The sequence below is a fragment of the Dermatophagoides pteronyssinus genome, unplaced genomic scaffold, assembly GCF_027571235.1.
Source record: "Dermatophagoides pteronyssinus isolate colony J.1.1.1.1 unplaced genomic scaffold, Derpt_VIB-CSIC_2022.12 sq0004, whole genome shotgun sequence".
Taxonomy (NCBI): Eukaryota; Metazoa; Arthropoda; class Arachnida; order Sarcoptiformes; family Pyroglyphidae; genus Dermatophagoides; species Dermatophagoides pteronyssinus.
The window spans coordinates 185,580-204,116 of NW_027461528.1; the positions used below are offsets into that span (position 1 = coordinate 185,580).

The 18,537-nt window shown below is 29.5% G+C and overlaps 7 protein-coding genes across 10 annotated transcripts; 4 read left to right on the forward strand and 3 right to left on the reverse strand.

The window, feature by feature from the left end:
• Window positions 1-288: 288 nt before the first annotated feature.
• On the reverse strand, window positions 289-1,345 carry BORCS6 (BLOC-1 related complex subunit 6). 2 transcript variants are annotated; one of them, XM_027347105.2, is made up of 3 exons: window positions 1,148-1,345; window positions 502-1,079; window positions 289-428 (listed from the first exon to the last, which is right to left on the reverse strand). In XM_027347105.2, the coding sequence occupies exons 1-3, from the start codon at window positions 1,212-1,214 to the stop codon at window positions 303-305; spliced, it is 771 nt and encodes a 256-aa protein (XP_027202906.1). In that variant the 5' UTR covers window positions 1,215-1,345; the 3' UTR covers window positions 289-302. The 2 variants fall into 2 exon arrangements, with proteins under 2 accessions (XP_027202906.1, XP_027202905.1); XM_027347104.2 differs by having other exon boundaries at window positions 502-1,082; window positions 1,148-1,337.
• An 844-nt stretch (window positions 1,346-2,189) lies between these two features.
• Window positions 2,190-3,915, forward strand: Ppox (protoporphyrinogen oxidase). Its single transcript, XM_027337861.2, has 2 exons — window positions 2,190-2,522; window positions 2,575-3,915. The coding sequence occupies exons 1-2, from the start codon at window positions 2,283-2,285 to the stop codon at window positions 3,811-3,813; spliced, it is 1,479 nt and encodes a 492-aa protein (XP_027193662.2). The 5' UTR covers window positions 2,190-2,282; the 3' UTR covers window positions 3,814-3,915.
• On the reverse strand, window positions 3,867-9,238 carry LOC113788411 (brother of CDO-like). 2 transcript variants are annotated; one of them, XM_075819563.1, is made up of 3 exons: window positions 8,954-9,238; window positions 7,173-8,331; window positions 3,867-7,079 (listed from the first exon to the last, which is right to left on the reverse strand). In XM_075819563.1, exons 2-3 carry the CDS (start codon window positions 7,888-7,890, stop codon window positions 4,093-4,095), a joined length of 3,705 nt encoding a protein of 1,234 aa, XP_075675678.1. In that variant the 5' UTR covers window positions 7,891-8,331; window positions 8,954-9,238; the 3' UTR covers window positions 3,867-4,092. The 2 variants fall into 2 exon arrangements, with proteins under 2 accessions (XP_075675678.1, XP_075675677.1); XM_075819562.1 differs by lacking the exon at window positions 8,954-9,238 and adding an exon at window positions 8,499-8,880.
• Window positions 9,239-11,440: 2,202 nt separating this feature from the next.
• fbl (pantothenate kinase 3 fbl) lies at window positions 11,441-14,699 on the forward strand. The gene is made up of 3 exons (XM_027337864.2): window positions 11,441-12,001; window positions 12,421-13,298; window positions 13,362-14,699. The coding sequence occupies exons 1-3, from the start codon at window positions 11,973-11,975 to the stop codon at window positions 14,465-14,467; spliced, it is 2,013 nt and encodes a 670-aa protein (XP_027193665.2). The 5' UTR covers window positions 11,441-11,972; the 3' UTR covers window positions 14,468-14,699.
• Window positions 14,700-14,913: 214 nt separating this feature from the next.
• LOC113788418 (DNA polymerase eta-like) lies at window positions 14,914-16,850 on the forward strand. 2 transcript variants are annotated; one of them, XM_027337869.2, is made up of 2 exons: window positions 14,914-15,152; window positions 15,219-16,850. In XM_027337869.2, the coding sequence occupies exons 1-2, from the start codon at window positions 15,026-15,028 to the stop codon at window positions 16,799-16,801; spliced, it is 1,710 nt and encodes a 569-aa protein (XP_027193670.2). In that variant the 5' UTR covers window positions 14,914-15,025; the 3' UTR covers window positions 16,802-16,850. The 2 variants fall into 2 exon arrangements, with proteins under 2 accessions (XP_027193670.2, XP_075675681.1); XM_075819566.1 differs by having other exon boundaries at window positions 15,006-15,147.
• LOC113788416 (mediator of RNA polymerase II transcription subunit 22-like) lies at window positions 16,806-17,412 on the reverse strand. Its single transcript, XM_027337867.2, has one exon. It carries the CDS (start codon window positions 17,279-17,281, stop codon window positions 16,856-16,858), a length of 426 nt encoding a protein of 141 aa, XP_027193668.1. The 5' UTR covers window positions 17,282-17,412; the 3' UTR covers window positions 16,806-16,855.
• Window positions 17,413-17,485: 73 nt separating this feature from the next.
• Window positions 17,486-18,415, forward strand: RpL17 (ribosomal protein L17). Its single transcript, XM_027337865.2, has 2 exons — window positions 17,486-17,985; window positions 18,052-18,415. The coding sequence occupies exons 1-2, from the start codon at window positions 17,629-17,631 to the stop codon at window positions 18,253-18,255; spliced, it is 561 nt and encodes a 186-aa protein (XP_027193666.1). The 5' UTR covers window positions 17,486-17,628; the 3' UTR covers window positions 18,256-18,415.
• The last annotated feature ends 122 nt before the right edge of the window (window positions 18,416-18,537 follow it).

Here is an 18,537-nt window from a genome sequence, read left to right on the forward strand (position 1 = left end):
ATCCACTTTTTAGAAAAAAACAAAGCGAAATGATGATTGAAACAAAAAAAAACGAAATTTCGCATAAATTTTTCTTTCAAGCAATGACATAATATGAAGGATTTGTCGAAGTAGGAAAAAAAATGAAATTCATTCTTTTGATGGTGATGAGTCGTCGATTTTTTTTTGTGAATTTAGCTTTCCATTTATTATCTTTGAAATTACCTCCCTTTATGGTGAAAATATTTAAAAAAATTAGGTCATTCCACTTCACGAACGATAACGAAAATAACGATGGCGATGATGATCGACAAAAAAAAAATTTATATAACAATTCGTTCAAATATATCCAATGTTTGTTTAATATCTTTAATACGATTTCGTAATTCATCTAAAAATCCAAATGATTTATTTAATTCTTCACATTTTGATATGATTTTATACATTAACTATGAGTTAAATAAATAGAAATTCAATTAGAAAAAACAAAGATTCGAAAAACAAAACGAAAAAAAATCAAACCTTAATATTCGAATCAATTTGATCACAACATTCGATAACATTATCATGATAAATTTCCATTACATCTACGGATTTATTGGTCATATCTGTTGAATATGAATTTATATAGGTCATTATTTGATTTAAATTCTCTACAATCAACAATGTTTGTTGTTCAATATCGTTGATGAATTTCAATTGGAAAAATTTTAATTTCTGTTTTTCTTCTTCTTTTTCGATTTTTTCACTTTCGATTTTTGGCTCGGTTGTTTCAGAATTTGATTCTTGTTGTTCATCATCATCAACATTCGAATCTTTATTATATGATTCGAATGTTTTTTTCGACCATTCAATTATCTGTGATGATAATTCTGGAAGAGCATTTTTCGAATCTTTATCAATTTTATTCGATTTGGAAGGTGATTTTTGATCATCATCATCATCATCGTCGTCATTGACAAAATCATCCAAATTATCATCCGTCTCAGATTCAATATCAGTTTGATCATCAATAGTTTGATCATCTTGTTGTTGACGGTGATGATTATATTGTGATATTTGTGTATATGATGATATGTAATCTGGACACATTGATGCTTCTTCTGATTGACGAGTGAAAAATGAAAAGAAAAACATTAGAAAAAAAGTTTTAATCAGCAAACATTACCTGTAGTACTTGATGGTGAACTGATCGGTGTTTTCACTTCGGTTGATTCTTCTGATTCTGGATCCATTTTTTTAAAAATTTAAAATTTTCTCGAAATTCGGGTTCGGGATCAGGATCAGATGAGAGAGAAAAAAGTGTTGGTTTGCACACTCCAATTTTTTCGTGTGTGCACGCCAATATTCACATGTTATATATGGATTTTTTTTACGATCATTTTCAATGAAAACAGAAACATTTTATTTATTACAATAAATTTTATTTATTTATCAAAAATTTATAAAGTTCGGGTCATTTACAAAATTATTACATTCATTTTCAATTCATTCAAGCCATAAGGTGTGGAAGTGTGTCCATATTCAAGACAACTCCCGTCTTTCCAGAGCAATTCATTCAAAGAATTTATTCCAAACGTGTTTTAAAAAATTCGAAATTTTGTTGTTCTACCTCTCTCATTGATGCGAGATAAAGCATCCGCTTGAATCGTTTATTATTTTCGACGTTAGCAATTCGTAACCAAATTTCCAGAAATAATTGTTATTTCTTTCTCCATTAGAATAGGTTCATTGAAATAAAAATCTTCACTGAAATCAGATTGGAAGTGATAAAAGTTGATGATATCTCGAAGCTTGTCCTTTGTACATGGAAACAGCTGGCGATATCCAATTTTCCATATTCCGATCGTTGATGACAAGCGAGTCGTCGACCATAAGTTTAAAGGTTCAAAAAGCTTTATATTTCTTGTGAATAGTGAAGAATTTGATGGCTGAATTCTTGAAGGATCAATTTTTTCAAGTTCTGATATGTTGATTTATTTGTTAATCTTGTAAATTCTGCCATTGAATTATACAATAATAGTGAAAAATATTTCACGGTTGTTATGCATTTGCGAAACACAATTTTAAAAAAATTCCCTTGATGGTGAACTGATCGAGGGTGTTTTCATTGCTGATTAATCTTTTGATTTCGAAAGTTTTTCACTTTTCAAAGAAAAAAATTTCGAATTTTCGCAATAAAATTCGAAAATTCGAATTAGTCACATGACACACAGACATTCATTCATAAAATCTGTAACCATTGTTGATTCGATTTGATTTTACGATGGTTATGATAATCGGATCAAAATATTGAAGAAACGATGACCAAATCAATTGCAATCATAGGTAGCGGTATTAGTGGATTATCAGCTGCCTATTACCTGCTACAAAAATCAATTCAAAATGGTCAAAAAATTGGAAAAATTTATCTTATCGAACAACGATCACGTGTTGGTGGTTGGTTACATTCAAAATCTATTGATAATGGTCAAGATTATTTTGAACTTGGTCCAAGAACGATCAGTCTAAATTCATATGCCGGAATCAATTGTCTTTCATTGGTAAGTAAAATTTTGTTCATTCGAGGTTTATTAATCAAATTCAACTGATTAGGTAAATTCAATTGGTTTAGCTGATCAAATAAAATCCGTACCAAAATATTCAAAAAGTTTTCAAAGACGTTATGTTGTTATTGATGGCCAGCTTCGTCAACTACCAAATCGTTTTAGTGATTTATTTGTTAGTCGACCACCATTTAAACCTTTTATCTATTATTTATGGAATGATTTACGACAACCACCTGTTAAAAAAATTAACGATGATGATATTTCGGTTGATGAATTTTTTCGTCAAAGATTTGGTTCGGATATTGCTGAATATCTTATAAATCCATTATGTATTGGTATAACTGGTGGCGATAGCCATTTGTTATCAATGCCATCAATATTTTCATCATTATTTCAAAAAGAACAAAAATATGGATCAGTTGTGAAATCAATGTTTAAAAAAGAAGATATTTTCAAAGATTTACATCAAAATCCACTTGTACAACAATCAATCAATGAAAAATGGGCTGTTTTTTCATTCAAAAATGGTATTGAAACATTACCAAAACAATTAATTTCTCGGTTAACGGAGAATTTTCCAAAACAAATTGAATTAAAATTGGAAACAAAAGTTAATCAAATTGAATTCCGATCATCCGATAAATGTTTAATCAATGCTGTTCACAAGCAGGATAATACCATCATGGAAGATAAATTTGAAGTTGATCATTGTTTTTCATCAATAGCTGCCATACATTTAGCATCGTTAATTCGATCAAATTTATCTACGAATGATGATCAAGAACTTAAATCAACACTATTATCAATCAAAACTGTACATATGGCATTGGTTTGTTTGAAATTTGATCGAGAAATTATTCCATCCGATATGGGATTTGGTTTTTTAATTCCGGCCAATCAAAATTCATCGATTCTTGGTTGTACATTTGATTCGTGTATATTTCCAGAATCCAAAACCAAAATGACCGTAATGTTAGGTGGATATATGTTCGAGAAATTATTCGGTCAACCTGATCAAGTGGATCAAAATCAATTAATCGATATTTCATTACAAACATTGAAAACATTGTTGAAAATCAATATTCAACCAATCGAAATAAAAGTTGCCATTCATAAGGATTGTATTCCACAATATACAATTGGACATAGACAAAAATTGAAAAAAATTGAAAAACAAATTAAAAAATTACCATTATCATTATTGGGTTCATCATATTATGGTTTTAGTGTTCCGGATACCATTCTGAATGCACGACGTGAAGCAGAACATTGGCATCAACGTTAGAGAATAATATTTTTCTTTCGCTTTTTTTACTTTGTTGTTGTTTATTATTGTTTATTATTTACAAAACAAAATCTGAAAAATAAAATAAATTTATAATACAAATTGAAATTGAATTATATAAATAACTTTTTAAAAAATGAAAGAAGTGTAAAAAATGAATGAATGAATGGCATCTATTCAGCAAAAAGAATGAAAGAAAGAAAAAGTTGAGATACAAAGGCAGAAATGGCAGAATTTGTAGAGAAAAAAAATCGAACACTTTTTTTTTGGTTTTTTGTTTTAACAAGAACTTTGCATTATCACGAAATTATTACTGCCACCAGCACTATTTCCACTATTTGAATGATGTGAATGAAAATAGTTATTGTTGGTTTGATTATTTCCTGTTGAATATTGTTGTTGTCGATGATTATTCGAAGAATGAAACATATCCATTGTTGAACCATTATGATTAATATTCGAACGGCTATTATAAAAATGTCCGCTACCACCATTACCATTATTCAATATTGTTGTTTGTGATAAATCATGACGACTTCTTCGTTTTCTTTCTAATGTACCATTTAAACGTGTAAAACTACTATGATGATGATTTTGATTCATTCGATTAATCAAACCACCATTATTATTCGATGATGATATCGATGGTGATGGTGTATTATTTGATAATGGATCTAAATATGATCCGGATATTGAATTTTTTAATGATCTTTTACGATCAATTGTAGCTATTTGTTGTTGTTGTTGTTGTTGTTCAACATGATTCTGGTTATCCATATTATGTTGTTGTTGTTGTTGTTGATCATTATTTGAACTATATAGATGATGTTGTGATGATGAATAATTTAATAATCCTAATGAATTACGATGAAATGAATTTCGTCGATTCATTGATAATGTTATAGGCATCTGTGGCGGTGGCTGTGTTGTTGTTGTTGTTGATGATGATGAACAAGACAAATCATTATTATTATTATTATTCATCATAGCTGAATCTGTTGTTGTTGTTGCTTCATTCGTAGATGAATGATGATTTTTATTGTTTACATGATGATGATTCAATTGTGATTCAATAGATTTTAACATCATTAAACCAGATGCTGCATGATGGTTATTGCCATTTGTTAAACCATTGGATGTTGCAGATGTTTTTGTTGAAAGACGTCGATTTTGTTCTTGAATCAAACCATTAATAGCATTAAAATAATGATGATTATTATTATTATTATTCGATGTTGTCGATGATGATGATGATGATTCTAATTTTAATTTTGTTCCATCGGTTCCTGTAGAATTATTACCATTCATAGATGATGATGATGATTTTTGTCGTAAACAACATATGATACTACATGCTAGAATAAATAATACCATTGTAATGATAATTATAGCAATGGCTAACCAATCTCGATTCGGTGGTATTAGCCATTTTGGTCGTATAATTAAACCAAAAATATAATCATCATTATCATTTTTGTCATTGATTTCATTATTGATTTTAGGTGGTAATATTGATTTATCATCAAATTTCGGATCCAATTCTTTAGATGATGATTGTTGCTGTTGTGTTTTTACGGTATAAATATTGGAAAAATCCGATGTACCAGCATCATTAAAACATTGCATTTTAATTTCATATGCTGTATTTGGTTTAAGATGTTGAATATTTTGTCGACGACTATCTCGACCAATCGATGTAACCATTAGATATTGACCAGCTGAATCCGTAGCTCGATAATTAATAAAAAATCCATCGACTGGTTGTTGATCAATATTCAAATGTTCCCATTCGACAATAATTTCTTCGGATGATATTGATGTTGCATTCAATATTGTTGGTGGATTTGTTGGTCGTTTCAGCTGAGGATCTTTACGGAAAATAAATTTATTTGAACTTTTACCATTTTTATTATCATCATTTGAATAAACAGCTGCAATACGAAAACGATATGTTGAATTTGGATTCAGGCAACAAACTGGATAGGCAAATATATGTGCCGGTATATCAACATCGACTGTATTCCAATCACCACGACCCAATTCTTTATATTGAACTTTAAAAAATTGTATTGGTAATCCAGTGGTTTTTGGTACCATCCAACGTACCATAACTGAATCATCATTTAATTTAGATATTTCTGGCCGAGATGGTGGTATTAATTTTAAATCTTTACCAGATTTTCCTGGTTTTTTCTTTCCATGTGGATGATGTTGATGTTGATTTTTATCATTATTATGATGATTATGATGATGATTATGGTTATGATGATGTGGGCTATGATGATGATCAATTTCACCATTATCATTATCATCATCATTATCATTTGATCGATATTGATTATCAATAAAATCAGTATGTTCATTCGAATAACCATTATTATTATTATTATTCGAATCAATATTCGAATGTTGATGACTATTTTCACTTAAATGGCTCGAATCGGTAAATCGATGATGATGATGATTCGAATTTGAAACTTGTTGATCATCATGATGATGATTATGATGATGATGATAATTGGTCAAAGATTTAAATTGAATAACTTTAATAGCATATGTAGTACCTAATTCATTTGTAGCAAAACATTGATAAATTCCTTGATGTAATTTTGGATTAGCATCAATAATTTTCAATATTGAACCATTTTGATCAAAAAATACATCATTTGTTATTTGTGAATCAATAAAATAACCATTATGTAACCAACTAATTAATGGTTTTGGTTGACCACGTGATTCACAATAAAGATCCATGTTTTGTCCCGGTTCTAATTCAAATTGTTCATAATCATCTTGTATGATTTCAGGCATTTCATATACTTTTAATTCAGTATTTGTTTCGATTGTTGATTTTGAATTTGAAGCCGTACATGAATAAATACCTTCATCATTTTTTTGTACAGTTGTTATTATTAAAATACCATTTGATTGAAATGAACGTAATCTTGGTAGATGATCATCATTACCACCACCACCAATTTTTGTCCATGTAATTTTCGGTACAGGAAAACCATGTACAACACATTCAAATGTTATATTTGAACCAATTATAACGGTCATTTGGATTTTTGGTTTCAACAAAAATCTTAATTGTTTTTGATCATTTGTTGAATGTTTTGGTTTTAAAACTTTTAATTGTATAAAATTGGATGAATACATTTTTTCTTGTAAAAATGGATTATGTGCAATACAACGATATTTGCCCGAATCAAATTGTCGAACATTTTGTATTAATAATTGTCCGGATGGTAATATTCGATAACGATCTATTTCGACACAAAATGAATAGAAAATGAAAATAGTTTAAATTTTGAAAAACGTTCGAATTTTTGGAAAACAAACGATCGAATGAAACTTACCTTGATTTAAATTATTCGATGTTATTGTTTGATTTTGATTAAATTCAAATTCAGCAATTGCAATCGGTATTGAATGTGGTAGATTACAAGGTATAATAATATTATTACCTTGAATTGCTGTTATATTTGTTATCGAAGATTGTTTTGATTGTTGTTGATCATCGAATGGCATTAATTCAGCGATAATTAATTTTGCTGGTTGACTAACAATAACCTGATTATTCCATTCGGCCAAACATTGAAATACGGCACCTTGAAGATTTAATGAATTTTGTAATCGTTGTGGTTGTGATTCGATCATATCTAATGAATCACTATTTGTAAGTGTTTTCTGTAATTTTATTGATAATTTATTTTCACTAATTTTTATCCAATCACCATAGCTACCACCATTATTATCATTATTATTATTATCATTGTCGGTAATAATTGTACCATTTAATAACCATCGTATACGTGCATCAGCAGGTAAAACTTGACAACGAAATGAAATTTTTCTGCCATCAGCTATAGCCCATATTGTTTCCGGTTCGATAATAAATTGTAATCGTTGATCATCATGATGATTATGTTTACCATTATCACTACCACCATTATCATCAATATTTATCGTTGTTGCCAATGTTGATATGAATATTATACAAGTAAACATCAAAATGATGATATTATCCATCATCATCATCCTCAACGAATAATGATGATGATGATGATAAGACATGATGATTGTGGCTATATGTGGTTGTGGTTGACATTCAATGATTGATAAATTGCATAATATTGTACGAACAAAATCGATGAATCAATAAATCAATCAAAACAAAACAAAACAAACATCGATAAATGTAATGAATGAAATGAAAAAATTTTTTCGATGACAATTCACATCGGATTTTCGTAGTCGTAGTAATATTGTGAAAACCATGGAAACAATCAAAAATCAAATGTAAGGAAATAACGTTTCACATTTCATTCATAAAATTTTTGTTGTTGTTGTTATCGTTGAATCAAACACATCAATCCAACCACCCGCAACAGAACAAAATTCTTATGAAAATTTTATTCAAAAAAACTTAACAAAAGTCAATCGTTTTATCAAGCCGGTCAAAAAAAATCATCGATTGAATTGGACACTGTTGTTATGGTTGTCGATGATGATGAACTTTGAAAAAAATGAAAGTATATTATTAGATCAAATCTTTGAATCTTTGATCATCATCTTCACATCACAAAAACATCAAAAATAGAGAGAAAGAGAATCGTGTGCTCTTTGTAACCAAAACATACACACACACAGAGAGAAACACACAAGCCATTCATTCAACCAACCATATTTACAACATGGAAAAAAAATCTGGAAAATCAAGCAATTTTGGTAAACATTAAAAATCTGTTGCTTGTATTGTATAGGCTGCTGTTGCTTATGCTTATGATGGCCAATATCACTAAAAACATTAAAAACAGCAGAAAGAAGAAGAAGAAAAAAAATGATTAAAAAAATTTTCGGTCGGTTTGGTTGTTTACATAAGATGTTATATAATCAACAACATTTCGATTCGATTCTTCATCATCCATAACCATCATAATATGATGATGGTGATAAGGAACATTCTTTCATCAAACAAAATTACATTAAAAACACAAAAAAAAAGCTTTGCAGAAAAAAAACTTGAATATCTCTCTCTCTCTCTCTCTCCACTTGGTTTTTTGTTGTTATAGTTTGGAATGTTGTTGTTGTTGTTAATTCAACAACAAAAAAAAATGATCCTTTATTAATAGAGCACCATTATGGTCGTCGTCGTTGTTGTTGTCGATCGATTCTATCATAAACAACCACTACTACCGTATACTGAATCTTTCTTTGGCCAAAGCTTATCCACATCAAAAATCTTGTCCATCAAAAGAACTTTTGGTGGGTAAACACTTCGGAATGAATGTTTGTGAAGAAGAAGGTCGAGACCATTTTTTGTTTTCTTCTTTTCAGAGAAGCCAAGCCAAATGAATGAGTGAACAAGCAACAAGCTCAACCGGTGGTGTTTCTTTGTTCAAAATTCGCCTTGTTTGGTCGAAAGATTTTTTTCAAGAAATTTTTTTTTTTTTTTTTTGAAAAATTTCCATTTCAAAAATTCGGAATGTTATCACCACCGTGGTAGTGGTAGTGGTCAAATGAAAGAGGAGGATTGGGTGGTGGGTGGAGGTTCGTGGTCCACCTCATTCATCCATCATCATCTTTTTTTTCAGGGGACACCAAATAGAAGATCATCACCAATCACCACCACCACCATGGTCATCAAGTCTCCAAGACCCATAATCATCATCATCGTGATCGTGATAAGAACCGTGAATCATTTATGGTCGGTCACTTTTGAAATTTTTTTTTTTTGATTCGATGATTATATGGGTGTTGTTGTTGGTGGTGGTGCGGCACGGCTGAACTTTGAACAACATTCTTTTCGTTTCATTTCGATTTCTAAACGAAGAGGGTGAGGTGAGAGGAAACAAGCAAGCGAAAAAAACAAAATTCGAATGTTGGGTGATGTTGACCTTTTCAACGATGATGGTCAGTCAGAATGGATTTTCTTTTTCTCGAATAAAAATTCATGAGAAAAAAAACTAGATTTGAATAAAAATTTGTCGAAAAAAATTTCACATTAAATAAACTCTTTTTATTTTTCAAATTTCAAATAAAAATTCTTTTTTTTTCTTCGAAATAAAGAATTTTTATCTCTTTTTTTTCTTGTTGAAATGATGCTACCAGTGTTTTGTTTCGGTTGGTTGTTTATTGATAAATATCACGTACACACAGAGAAAAATATTTTTATTATTCGTGTTTTTGAAGACAGGTGATGTTCACCATAAATGTCCATTGACCTGATGAATGATGAATGATGATTTAACTCATTTTGTTTTCGAAGGAAATTCGATACAAATAAGACACATGCGATGCCTGTTTGAGTGGAAATAGTTTTTTTTGTTTGTTTGAGGGAAATATTTCCGTAAAAAAATGTAATTAAAACAAAAGATCCAGAACAGGTGCAGAATGATTATTATTTTTTTGGAAAGATTTTTCCGAAAAACTTTTTTTTCCATTTGGATCGTGATGGTTATTTTTTTTTTGATTTCCGTAATAACAAGGTTGAAAATTGGCCGACCAAACCAGAAAAAAAAATCCTGTTCAGCGTAGGTGTTGAATATATTGAATATTTTTCCCTTTCGTTTTCAATTGGAAAAGAAAATGAAAATCGTGATTTTTAATCATCACCACCATCATAATTATCGATTGTGATGAAAAAACAACAAGGAAAAACAAAAAACAACCTAAAAACCTATTTTTTCAAAGAAGCATCTATTTGCAGCCATTTTCTTTCTTTCATTTTCTGCATCATCATCATCATGATAATTAGACAACTTTATATTACGTTTCTTCTTCTTCTTCTTCCATCATGGATAGATATCATATTGCGCGATAATATCGATATCGATATCGATATTACCCCCATCGTTCATCGAACAAAAAAAATCCTTTCCTTTCGATGATTATCTTTTGTTGAATGTTTTCTTTTCCAAAATTTCCAAATTTCAATTATGAATTCGAGGATTTTCCTCAAATTAAATTTTTCTATGAAAAAAAAGTAAAAGTATAGAAAAACATTAAGTACATGCACTAAATATTGTCAAAAAAAAACAAACAATTAAAAAAAAATCTTGTTGTTTTTTCCCAATGAAATAAACAACAAACTAATCAGTGATGATGATGATGATGATTACATCTTTGATTCATTCATTGGATTTTGATTGTTTTTTTTCTCTCGCAATCACAATCAAAATATTTCGACGTAATCATGTCATGATCATTTGGGTAATAAGCCATCCATATTACGTTATTCAGATAAACAAACATTGAAAATGATAGGACAGGATATGACGATCTTTCCTTTTTGGTTGATTGATTGAATTGAATTGGTTGGTATATAAAAATGATAATTTCTTTGGTTTATTGATTGGTTTTATGGCCATTTTTCTTTTTTTCTTTCTTTCCATTCATTTTTTTTACAATCGCACCAGTCTTCTTCATTCAGTTCCTTCCATCATCACTAATAATAGCTGTATATGTAAATTTGTCGTTCGACAACGATAAGTCCAAAACTATCATCATCATCACACCAGCAAAACCATATAATATCATCGCGTCATCATCATTCGAAAGTTTGTTCGATGACGAAGAAAGAAATGAAAGAAATCTGCAAAGAAAAAAAAACATAAAATTAAACATATATAAAAATATTGCTGCTCATCATCATCAATTAAGTTAGTTCATTTTTTTCGAAGATAAAGATAGATATTTTCTTTTTTTTTGGTCAGGTGGTTTTGATTTTATAAAAGATTTTTTTTTCTTCTAAACATACCTTTTTCTCATCATCAATTATTATCATCATTTTACATCAAAACGACCAAGACTTGTTGTTGTCGACGGCTACAACGGATTCGGCCGGTCGAATCATTTTGATTTGTTTTTTTTTCTTCTTGATTCGATTTTCTTCTTTACTTTACTTTTGTTTATTTTTCAACCGAAACGTATAAGGAAAAAAAATCACTTTCATTCAATCAATCGATCAATCGATTTTGGTTTTTGTTGTTGTTGTTTTTTTTTGTTGTTGGAAGAATTTTGGCTATAAAAATGCCATTCGAAACAATACTAAATTAAATTAAAACGAACGTTCTTGTTCTTCATCAATAAATCAACCAACCAAACAAAAAACAAACCATTCTTTCATCAAAAAGAAAAAAAATCATCGAAAAAAAATGACCAGCACAGTGATCAATACAACCAGGTAAGTTTCCAATTCGAACAGTTATTTTTTGTCCCATCAATTCGAATGAATTGTATCTTCGAAAAAAAATTCATTCGAATTTCCCGTTCATAAATACCGTGATTTTATGTAAACAAAAAAAAAATTTTTCATCAAAAGTATTCGGGTCATGCCTTTTGTGATATTAAAAAAATAAACAAAAATTTCCAAAATTAAAAATCTAAAAAAAATCAATTTAAAAGTATCAATTTAGATATCATCAATTTTAAGATTTTGTCTTGTCTAAGATGTTATTCAAGTGTTTTCTCATCATCCAAAATCTAATTTAAAATTATCTGCTCTTTTTATCTTTCTTTTCTCGCTCTCTCTCTCGGTACTCACCTCTCGCTCTCTCACCATCAAACGATAATTCATATTTTGAAAAAAAAAAAAAATTTTAGTTCAAACACACTGGCATCATCATCATCATCATCACCATCATCATCATTTTGTAATCATTGTAAAGATAAAATTGTTAATAACAATTTAATTTCATCTCAACAACAACAACAACTTAATAATCATAATAATCAAAATAATCATAATCAAATTGAATCAAAATCATCAAAAGAATTAATCAATCCATATCGTCGTGAAAGTTATCTTTGTCGTAAAGAGATTGCATTACTTAAAAGTCGTGCAACAGCAGCCGCAGCAGCAGCGGCGGCATCTAAATCGACATCGACATCGAAATCAAAATCGTTGGCGACAGCGACGACCGTTGTTGTTGTTCAACAATCATTATCAGATAGAACATCATCATCAGTATTGAATGAATGTCAAACATATAGGACATCATCATTATCATCATCATCATTAAATCAAATTGATAATAATGATTTGAAAAGAAAATTTTTCGATCAACAACAACAACAACAACACGAAGAAGAAGAAGAAAATTATTCAATCAAATTGAATGGTCAACAATCATCAACTGCATTGAAATCATTAATTGTTGATCCTCATCATCATTATTATCAAGTGGAAATAGAAGAAGAAGAAGAAGAAGAAACCAATTCAAATGGTCATGATAATCTAATAATGAATAATAATAATTTCGATAATAATAATCATCAAAATAGTAGTAATAATAATTGTAGTAATAATGTTGATACATTATTAAATTATTCATCACCAACACAATCACAATCATCATCATCAACGCCATCGATAAATATTCAGAATGATTCTTTGATAAATAATGATAATGACAATGACCATGATCATCATCATTATCATATTCACAATGATCAATCATATAATTGTCGATCTGAACCACGTAAGTTGTTGATAATGGTAAAATGATTTTGAATGATTGATTTCATTTTTTTGTTGATCATAGCAATGCCATGGTTCGGTATGGATATTGGTGGAACATTAGTAAAATTAGTCTATTTTGAACCAACCGATCTGTCACCAGATATGCAAACATGTGAAACAGAAATTCTTGGACAAATACGACGATATTTACGTAGTAGTTCATCATATGGTAAAACTGGTATCCGTGATATTCATCTGCAAATGGATAATTGTTGTATTAATAATCGTATTGGTACATTGCATTTTATACGATTTCCAACAAGTGAAATGCCTGTATTTTTAAATATGGCCGCATCAAAAGGTCTGGCATCAACATCAAGTACAATTTGTGCAACTGGTGGTGGTGCATTTAAATTTGAAAAAGATTTCCAACATGAATGTCGACTGCAATTACATAAATTTGATGAATTAGATTCATTAATACATGGTCTACATTATATTGAAGCATCAAATCCACATGAATGTTATTATTTTGAAATGGCTCGATCACCATCGATGGCAATAAAACGACCATATGATTTTTCCCGACCATATCCATTTCTTGTTGTTAATATTGGTTCTGGTGTTAGTATATTGGCTGTTTATTCACCTGATTCATATCGTCGTGTTAGTGGATCAAGTTTAGGTGGTGGAACATTTCTTGGTTTATGTTCATTATTAACTGGTTGTGATACATTTGAAGATGCTATAAAATTGGCTGCAAAAGGTGATTCAACAAAAGTTGATAAATCTGTTCGAGATATTTATGGTGGTGATTATTCAAAATTTCGTTTAAGTGGTGATACTGTTGCATCAAGTTTTGGTCAAATGTGTTCGAAAACGAAACGTGAACAAGTAACAAAAGCTGATTTGGCACGTGCAACACTGGTTACGATAACAAATAATATTGGTTCAATTGCAAAAATGTGTGCAATTAGTGAACATATTGATCGTGTATTATTTGTTGGAAATTTTTTAAGAGTTAATGAAATATCATTAAAATTATTAGCATATGCAATGGATTATTGGTCTGAAGGACAAATGAAAGCATTATTTTTGGAACATGAAGGTTATTTTGGTGCTGTTGGTTGTTTGCTAGAATTAATGAAAACTGGTCAACATAATCAACATAATAATAATCATCATTAGAAAGAAAATTCAAATTCAAAATTTACCTGTGTTGTGCTGATCATTCGCCTAATTATAATTCCTGATAAATTCAACAAAAAAAAAACAAATTCAATTTGAACTTATCTCGTGTGTTGTGAATCTTCTTTCTTCGTCGTTTTTATATTCAGGATTTTATTTTTATTTAAAAAAAAACAAAAATTTAGTTCGTTTTTGTTTTCAAATTTTAAAAAAACAAAACTTAAAAAACTTATCTTTATTTTCTTTGTGTGCGAATTTTTCCCCTTTCGATTTCTTTTAATTGTTATATTTAATAGATGAGATAATTTTATTGTTCCAAATATCCAAAATAATCAATTTTGATTAGTTGATTAATAAATTAAAAATAAAATAAAAAAATTCAAAATTTTTAAAAATTTTGAAACAAAAAAAATTTAAAGATTGAAAATTTCGAATGCTATCATCACTATCGATTGTTGAACATGGTATCGATAGTGATGGTGATGATGAAATCGAATGTTTTTTGATTTTTTGAATTTTCTTGCAAAAATTGTCCAAAATTGATTGATTGAACGTGCAATGGGGGATCGTAATCGAATCGTTGTATTGATTGATATGGATTGTTTTTATGTTCAATGTGAACAACGTTTAGAATCGGATAAATGGTTAAAACCATGTGTTGTTGCTCAATATAATAATTGGCAAGGTTTGATTTGTTTTCTGAAATTTTCTCATTATTGAATTAATTCTCTCGCTTTTATCCATGGATTAGGTGGTGGAATTATAGCGGTTAATTATGAAGCACGTGCCTATGGTATTAAACGCGGTATGATGGGTGATCAAGCAAAAAAACTATGTCCAGAATTGCATATTTTTCGTGTTCCCGATGAAAATGGTAAAGCTAAATTGGATAAATATCGTGATGCCAGTGCAGAAGTTTTTCAAGTGATTTCTGATTTTATTGAAGAACAAGAAAAATCAATGGATCTAAATAATCTAGTCATTTTGGAACGTGCATCGGTTGATGAAGCATTTCTTGATTTAACCAAATTAATCGATGCAAAACCATCAATGTTGCCTGAACTTGAAGATCTGACCAACTTCAATACAAAACTTGAATTCAATAATCAATCATTGAATGATTGGTTTGATCAATTTGAACATCACAATATTGATAATCGACAACAACAAGATAATATTCGTTTGATTATGGCTTCCATGTTTGTTGGCCAATTAAGGCAACAGATATTTGAAAAAACAGAATTTAAATGTTCGGCTGGTATTAGTCATAATAAAATGTTATCGAAATTGGCTTGTGGCCTTAACAAACCAAATGCACAAACTATATTACCAATGATTGCTGTATCATCATTATTCAAGCGAATCGATATTGGTGATGTACGATTATTGGGTGGAAAACTTGGCAATCAAATCAAGACAATTTTCAATATACAAACAATGTATCAACTTAGCCAAGTGAATCGATTTACATTGAATGAAAAATTTGATAATAAAACTGCTGAATGGTTAAATGATTTAGCTAATGGTTTGGATAATGAACCAGTATCGGATCGTCGATTAACAAAATCAATTGGTTGTGGGAAAAATTTTCGTGGTAAAATGGCTTTATGTAAACAATCCGATGTTAATCAATGGATTAATTCATTACTAAAAGAACTTTATGAACGAATGATGAAAGATAAAGAAATGAATCAACGTTTAGCTAGATTAATGATTGTCGGATATTATACAGCTGGTAAAGGTCATTGTCATCGATCAATACCGATCGATATTACATTAGGTGATTATCCACCTGCCGAACGAATAGCATCCGATATAATGCGACAATTATTTTCAAAACCATTAATAATTATACAAGATCCAATACAGAATTTATCATTAGCAGCAACCAAATTTTTGGATACAACCAAAGCTATTATGTATAGTACAGCAAAAATTGAAAAATTTTTTCAAAAAATTGATCGTATTACATTTATTGGTCAACAACAACAACAACAACCAAAATCTTCCAAAAATCATTCAACCATCAATCAACCACCGATACAATCAAAAAGTCCAATAAAAAAATCAATCCAAATGGTTGGGAAAAAAAGTCCAATGAAAAATAAATCAAACAACAACAATAAATCATCAACGACGGTACAATCAAATACATTGGATCGATATCTACAACAATATCAACGACAATCAACATCAAAAACCAATAATGATGACAAAATCGATCTAAATGATCCACATGTACGACAGATAAATCGTGAGATGAATCAATTATTGGATTCATTTTTCTTTAGTAAAATTCTTTGTATGTTAGAAAATGGAACATTGAAAATTTGAATCATTTGAATTTTATAAAATTTAAAGTTTGTTTTTATTTATAAAATGATTAATTTAGATAGTATATTTAATATATGAATTATAATATTCATCTTCAAGATCATATAATTCACTGGTCATTTCATCACGTAATGCAACCAATGTTTGATCAATTTCTTTTGATTTACGAACATTTTGTTCAGTTTTTTTCGTAATCGATTCATTAATCAATGGAAAATCATTAATAGTTTGATATTGTTTAATTTCCCAAATTAATTTTAATAATGATTCACAAGCACGAATAAAATTCGCTGCACGTATATTAACTTCGAATGATAATTCATCTAATTTGGAATATTGTATTTTATCATCAATACGAACTGTACGAAATATTTCGGCAAAATTTTCGGCAATAGTATTGATATCACTTTTAAGACGATGTTGATAATTTGTAAGAAAACTATCATATGATTGATGTTGATGATGATGATGATGAGCCATGATTTAATGAATTTTGACAAGTTTTTTGAAAATTCAGAATTTTTTTGATTTTGATTTGAAAAAAATTAACTCAACGCTGCTTACATCACGTGATCGATCAAGTAACAACTTTGATGAAAGGATCGTCAATTTTTTTCAAAATATCGATTGTATCGATATTTTTTTTCCAACACTAAGCATGTCTGTTGTTTTGAGTGCGTGTGTGTTTGCCAAATACTCTTTCCTGTCGCAGCCGTGTGTTTGTGTTGTGTGAAAATTTTTTCGTTGAAATTTTGGCTATTTTTTGGTGTTTTTTTTCGTTTTTTGTTTTGTTTTGTTTCAAAAACATCTAATCAATTTGGGAAAAAATGACTCGTTATCAAACTGAACCAGATAATACAAGTAAATCATGTAAAGCACGTGGCAGTAATCTTCGGGTTCATTTCAAAAATACCCGTGAAACAGCACAAGCTATTAAAAAAATGCCATTAAAACGTGCACAACGTTATTTGAAAAATGTTATTCTTCAAAAAGAAATTGTACCATTTCGTCGTTTTAATGGTGGTGTTGGACGTAAAGCACAGATTAAAGCATGGACAATGGCTACACAAGGACGTTGGCCGAAAAAAAGTGCCGAATTTTTGCTTCAATTGTTACGCAATGCTGAAAGTAATGCCGATTTTAAAGGATTAGATGTCGAACGTTTAGTTATCGATCATATTATGGTTTGTTTTTCGATTGTTTGTGTAAAATTTTCCAACAAAAACTAATTATTTTTTCTATTAATCCAGGTAAATCGTGCACCAAAAATGCGTCGTCGTACATATCGTGCACATGGTCGTATTAATCCATACATGTCAAGCCCATGTCATATTGAATTGATATTGGCCGAAAAAGAACAAGTGGTAGCCAAAGGACAGGATGAAGCCGATCAACCGAAGAAAAAATTATCGAAAAAGAAATTGGCACGACAAAAGCTTATGAATCGCGAATAGAATGAATGAATTTTTTGGCTAAAAAAAATGATGAAATGAAATTTTTGTCCACCGTAACATCCTGGGACATTATTTTCCAATTATAATATAATAATTTTTCAAAAAAAAAACATCTTTTTTTTCTTAAAATTAAAAAAAAAAAGATTTTCCAAAAAAAAAATTCTTAAATTTTCTTTTCTTTTTTTGTGTGTGTGTTTATTCAACACCGATAGATGGCGTTAGTTGTTTGGTTTATTTTTCTCTATTTTTCTCTTTCATCTTTTTCGTGTATTCATTTTCAAT

What these genes read in the sequence shown, in the direction of transcription:
- fbl (XM_027337864.2), top strand. Translation starts at nt 11,973, where the DNA reads ATGACCAGCACAGTGATCAATACAACCAG. An exon ending in ACAGTGATCAATACAACCAG is followed by an intron (nt 12,002 to 12,420) that starts GTAAGTTTCCAA and finishes AAAAAATTTTAG; the next exon opens with TTCAAACACACTGGCATCAT. An exon ending in TAATTGTCGATCTGAACCAC is followed by an intron (nt 13,299 to 13,361) that starts GTAAGTTGTTGA and finishes TGTTGATCATAG; the next exon opens with CAATGCCATGGTTCGGTATG.
- Ppox (XM_027337861.2), top strand. Translation starts at nt 2,283, where the DNA reads ATGACCAAATCAATTGCAATCATAGGTAGCGGTATTAGTGGATTATCA. An exon ending in GAATCAATTGTCTTTCATTG is followed by an intron (nt 2,523 to 2,574) that starts GTAAGTAAAATT and finishes TCAACTGATTAG; the next exon opens with GTAAATTCAATTGGTTTAGC.
- LOC113788416 (XM_027337867.2), bottom strand. Translation starts at nt 17,281, where the DNA reads ATGGCTCATCATCATCATCATCAACATCAATCATATGATAGTTTTCTT.
- LOC113788411 (XM_075819563.1), bottom strand. Translation starts at nt 7,890, where the DNA reads ATGTCTTATCATCATCATCATCATTATTCGTTGAGGATGATGATGATG. An exon ending in ATCGAATAATTTAAATCAAG is followed by an intron (nt 7,080 to 7,172) that starts GTAAGTTTCATT and finishes GTGTCGAAATAG; the next exon opens with ATCGTTATCGAATATTACCA.
- RpL17 (XM_027337865.2), top strand. Translation starts at nt 17,629, where the DNA reads ATGACTCGTTATCAAACTGAACCAGATAATACAAGTAAATCATGTAAA. An exon ending in TAGTTATCGATCATATTATG is followed by an intron (nt 17,986 to 18,051) that starts GTTTGTTTTTCG and finishes CTATTAATCCAG; the next exon opens with GTAAATCGTGCACCAAAAAT.
- LOC113788418 (XM_027337869.2), top strand. Translation starts at nt 15,026, where the DNA reads ATGGGGGATCGTAATCGAATCGTTGTATTGATTGATATGGATTGTTTT. An exon ending in TCAATATAATAATTGGCAAG is followed by an intron (nt 15,153 to 15,218) that starts GTTTGATTTGTT and finishes TCCATGGATTAG; the next exon opens with GTGGTGGAATTATAGCGGTT.
- BORCS6 (XM_027347104.2), bottom strand. Translation starts at nt 1,214, where the DNA reads ATGGATCCAGAATCAGAAGAATCAACCGAAGTGAAAACACCGATCAGT. An exon ending in TTCACCATCAAGTACTACAG is followed by an intron (nt 1,083 to 1,147) that starts GTAATGTTTGCT and finishes CTCGTCAATCAG; the next exon opens with AAGAAGCATCAATGTGTCCA. An exon ending in AAATTGATTCGAATATTAAG is followed by an intron (nt 429 to 501) that starts GTTTGATTTTTT and finishes TTTAACTCATAG; the next exon opens with TTAATGTATAAAATCATATC.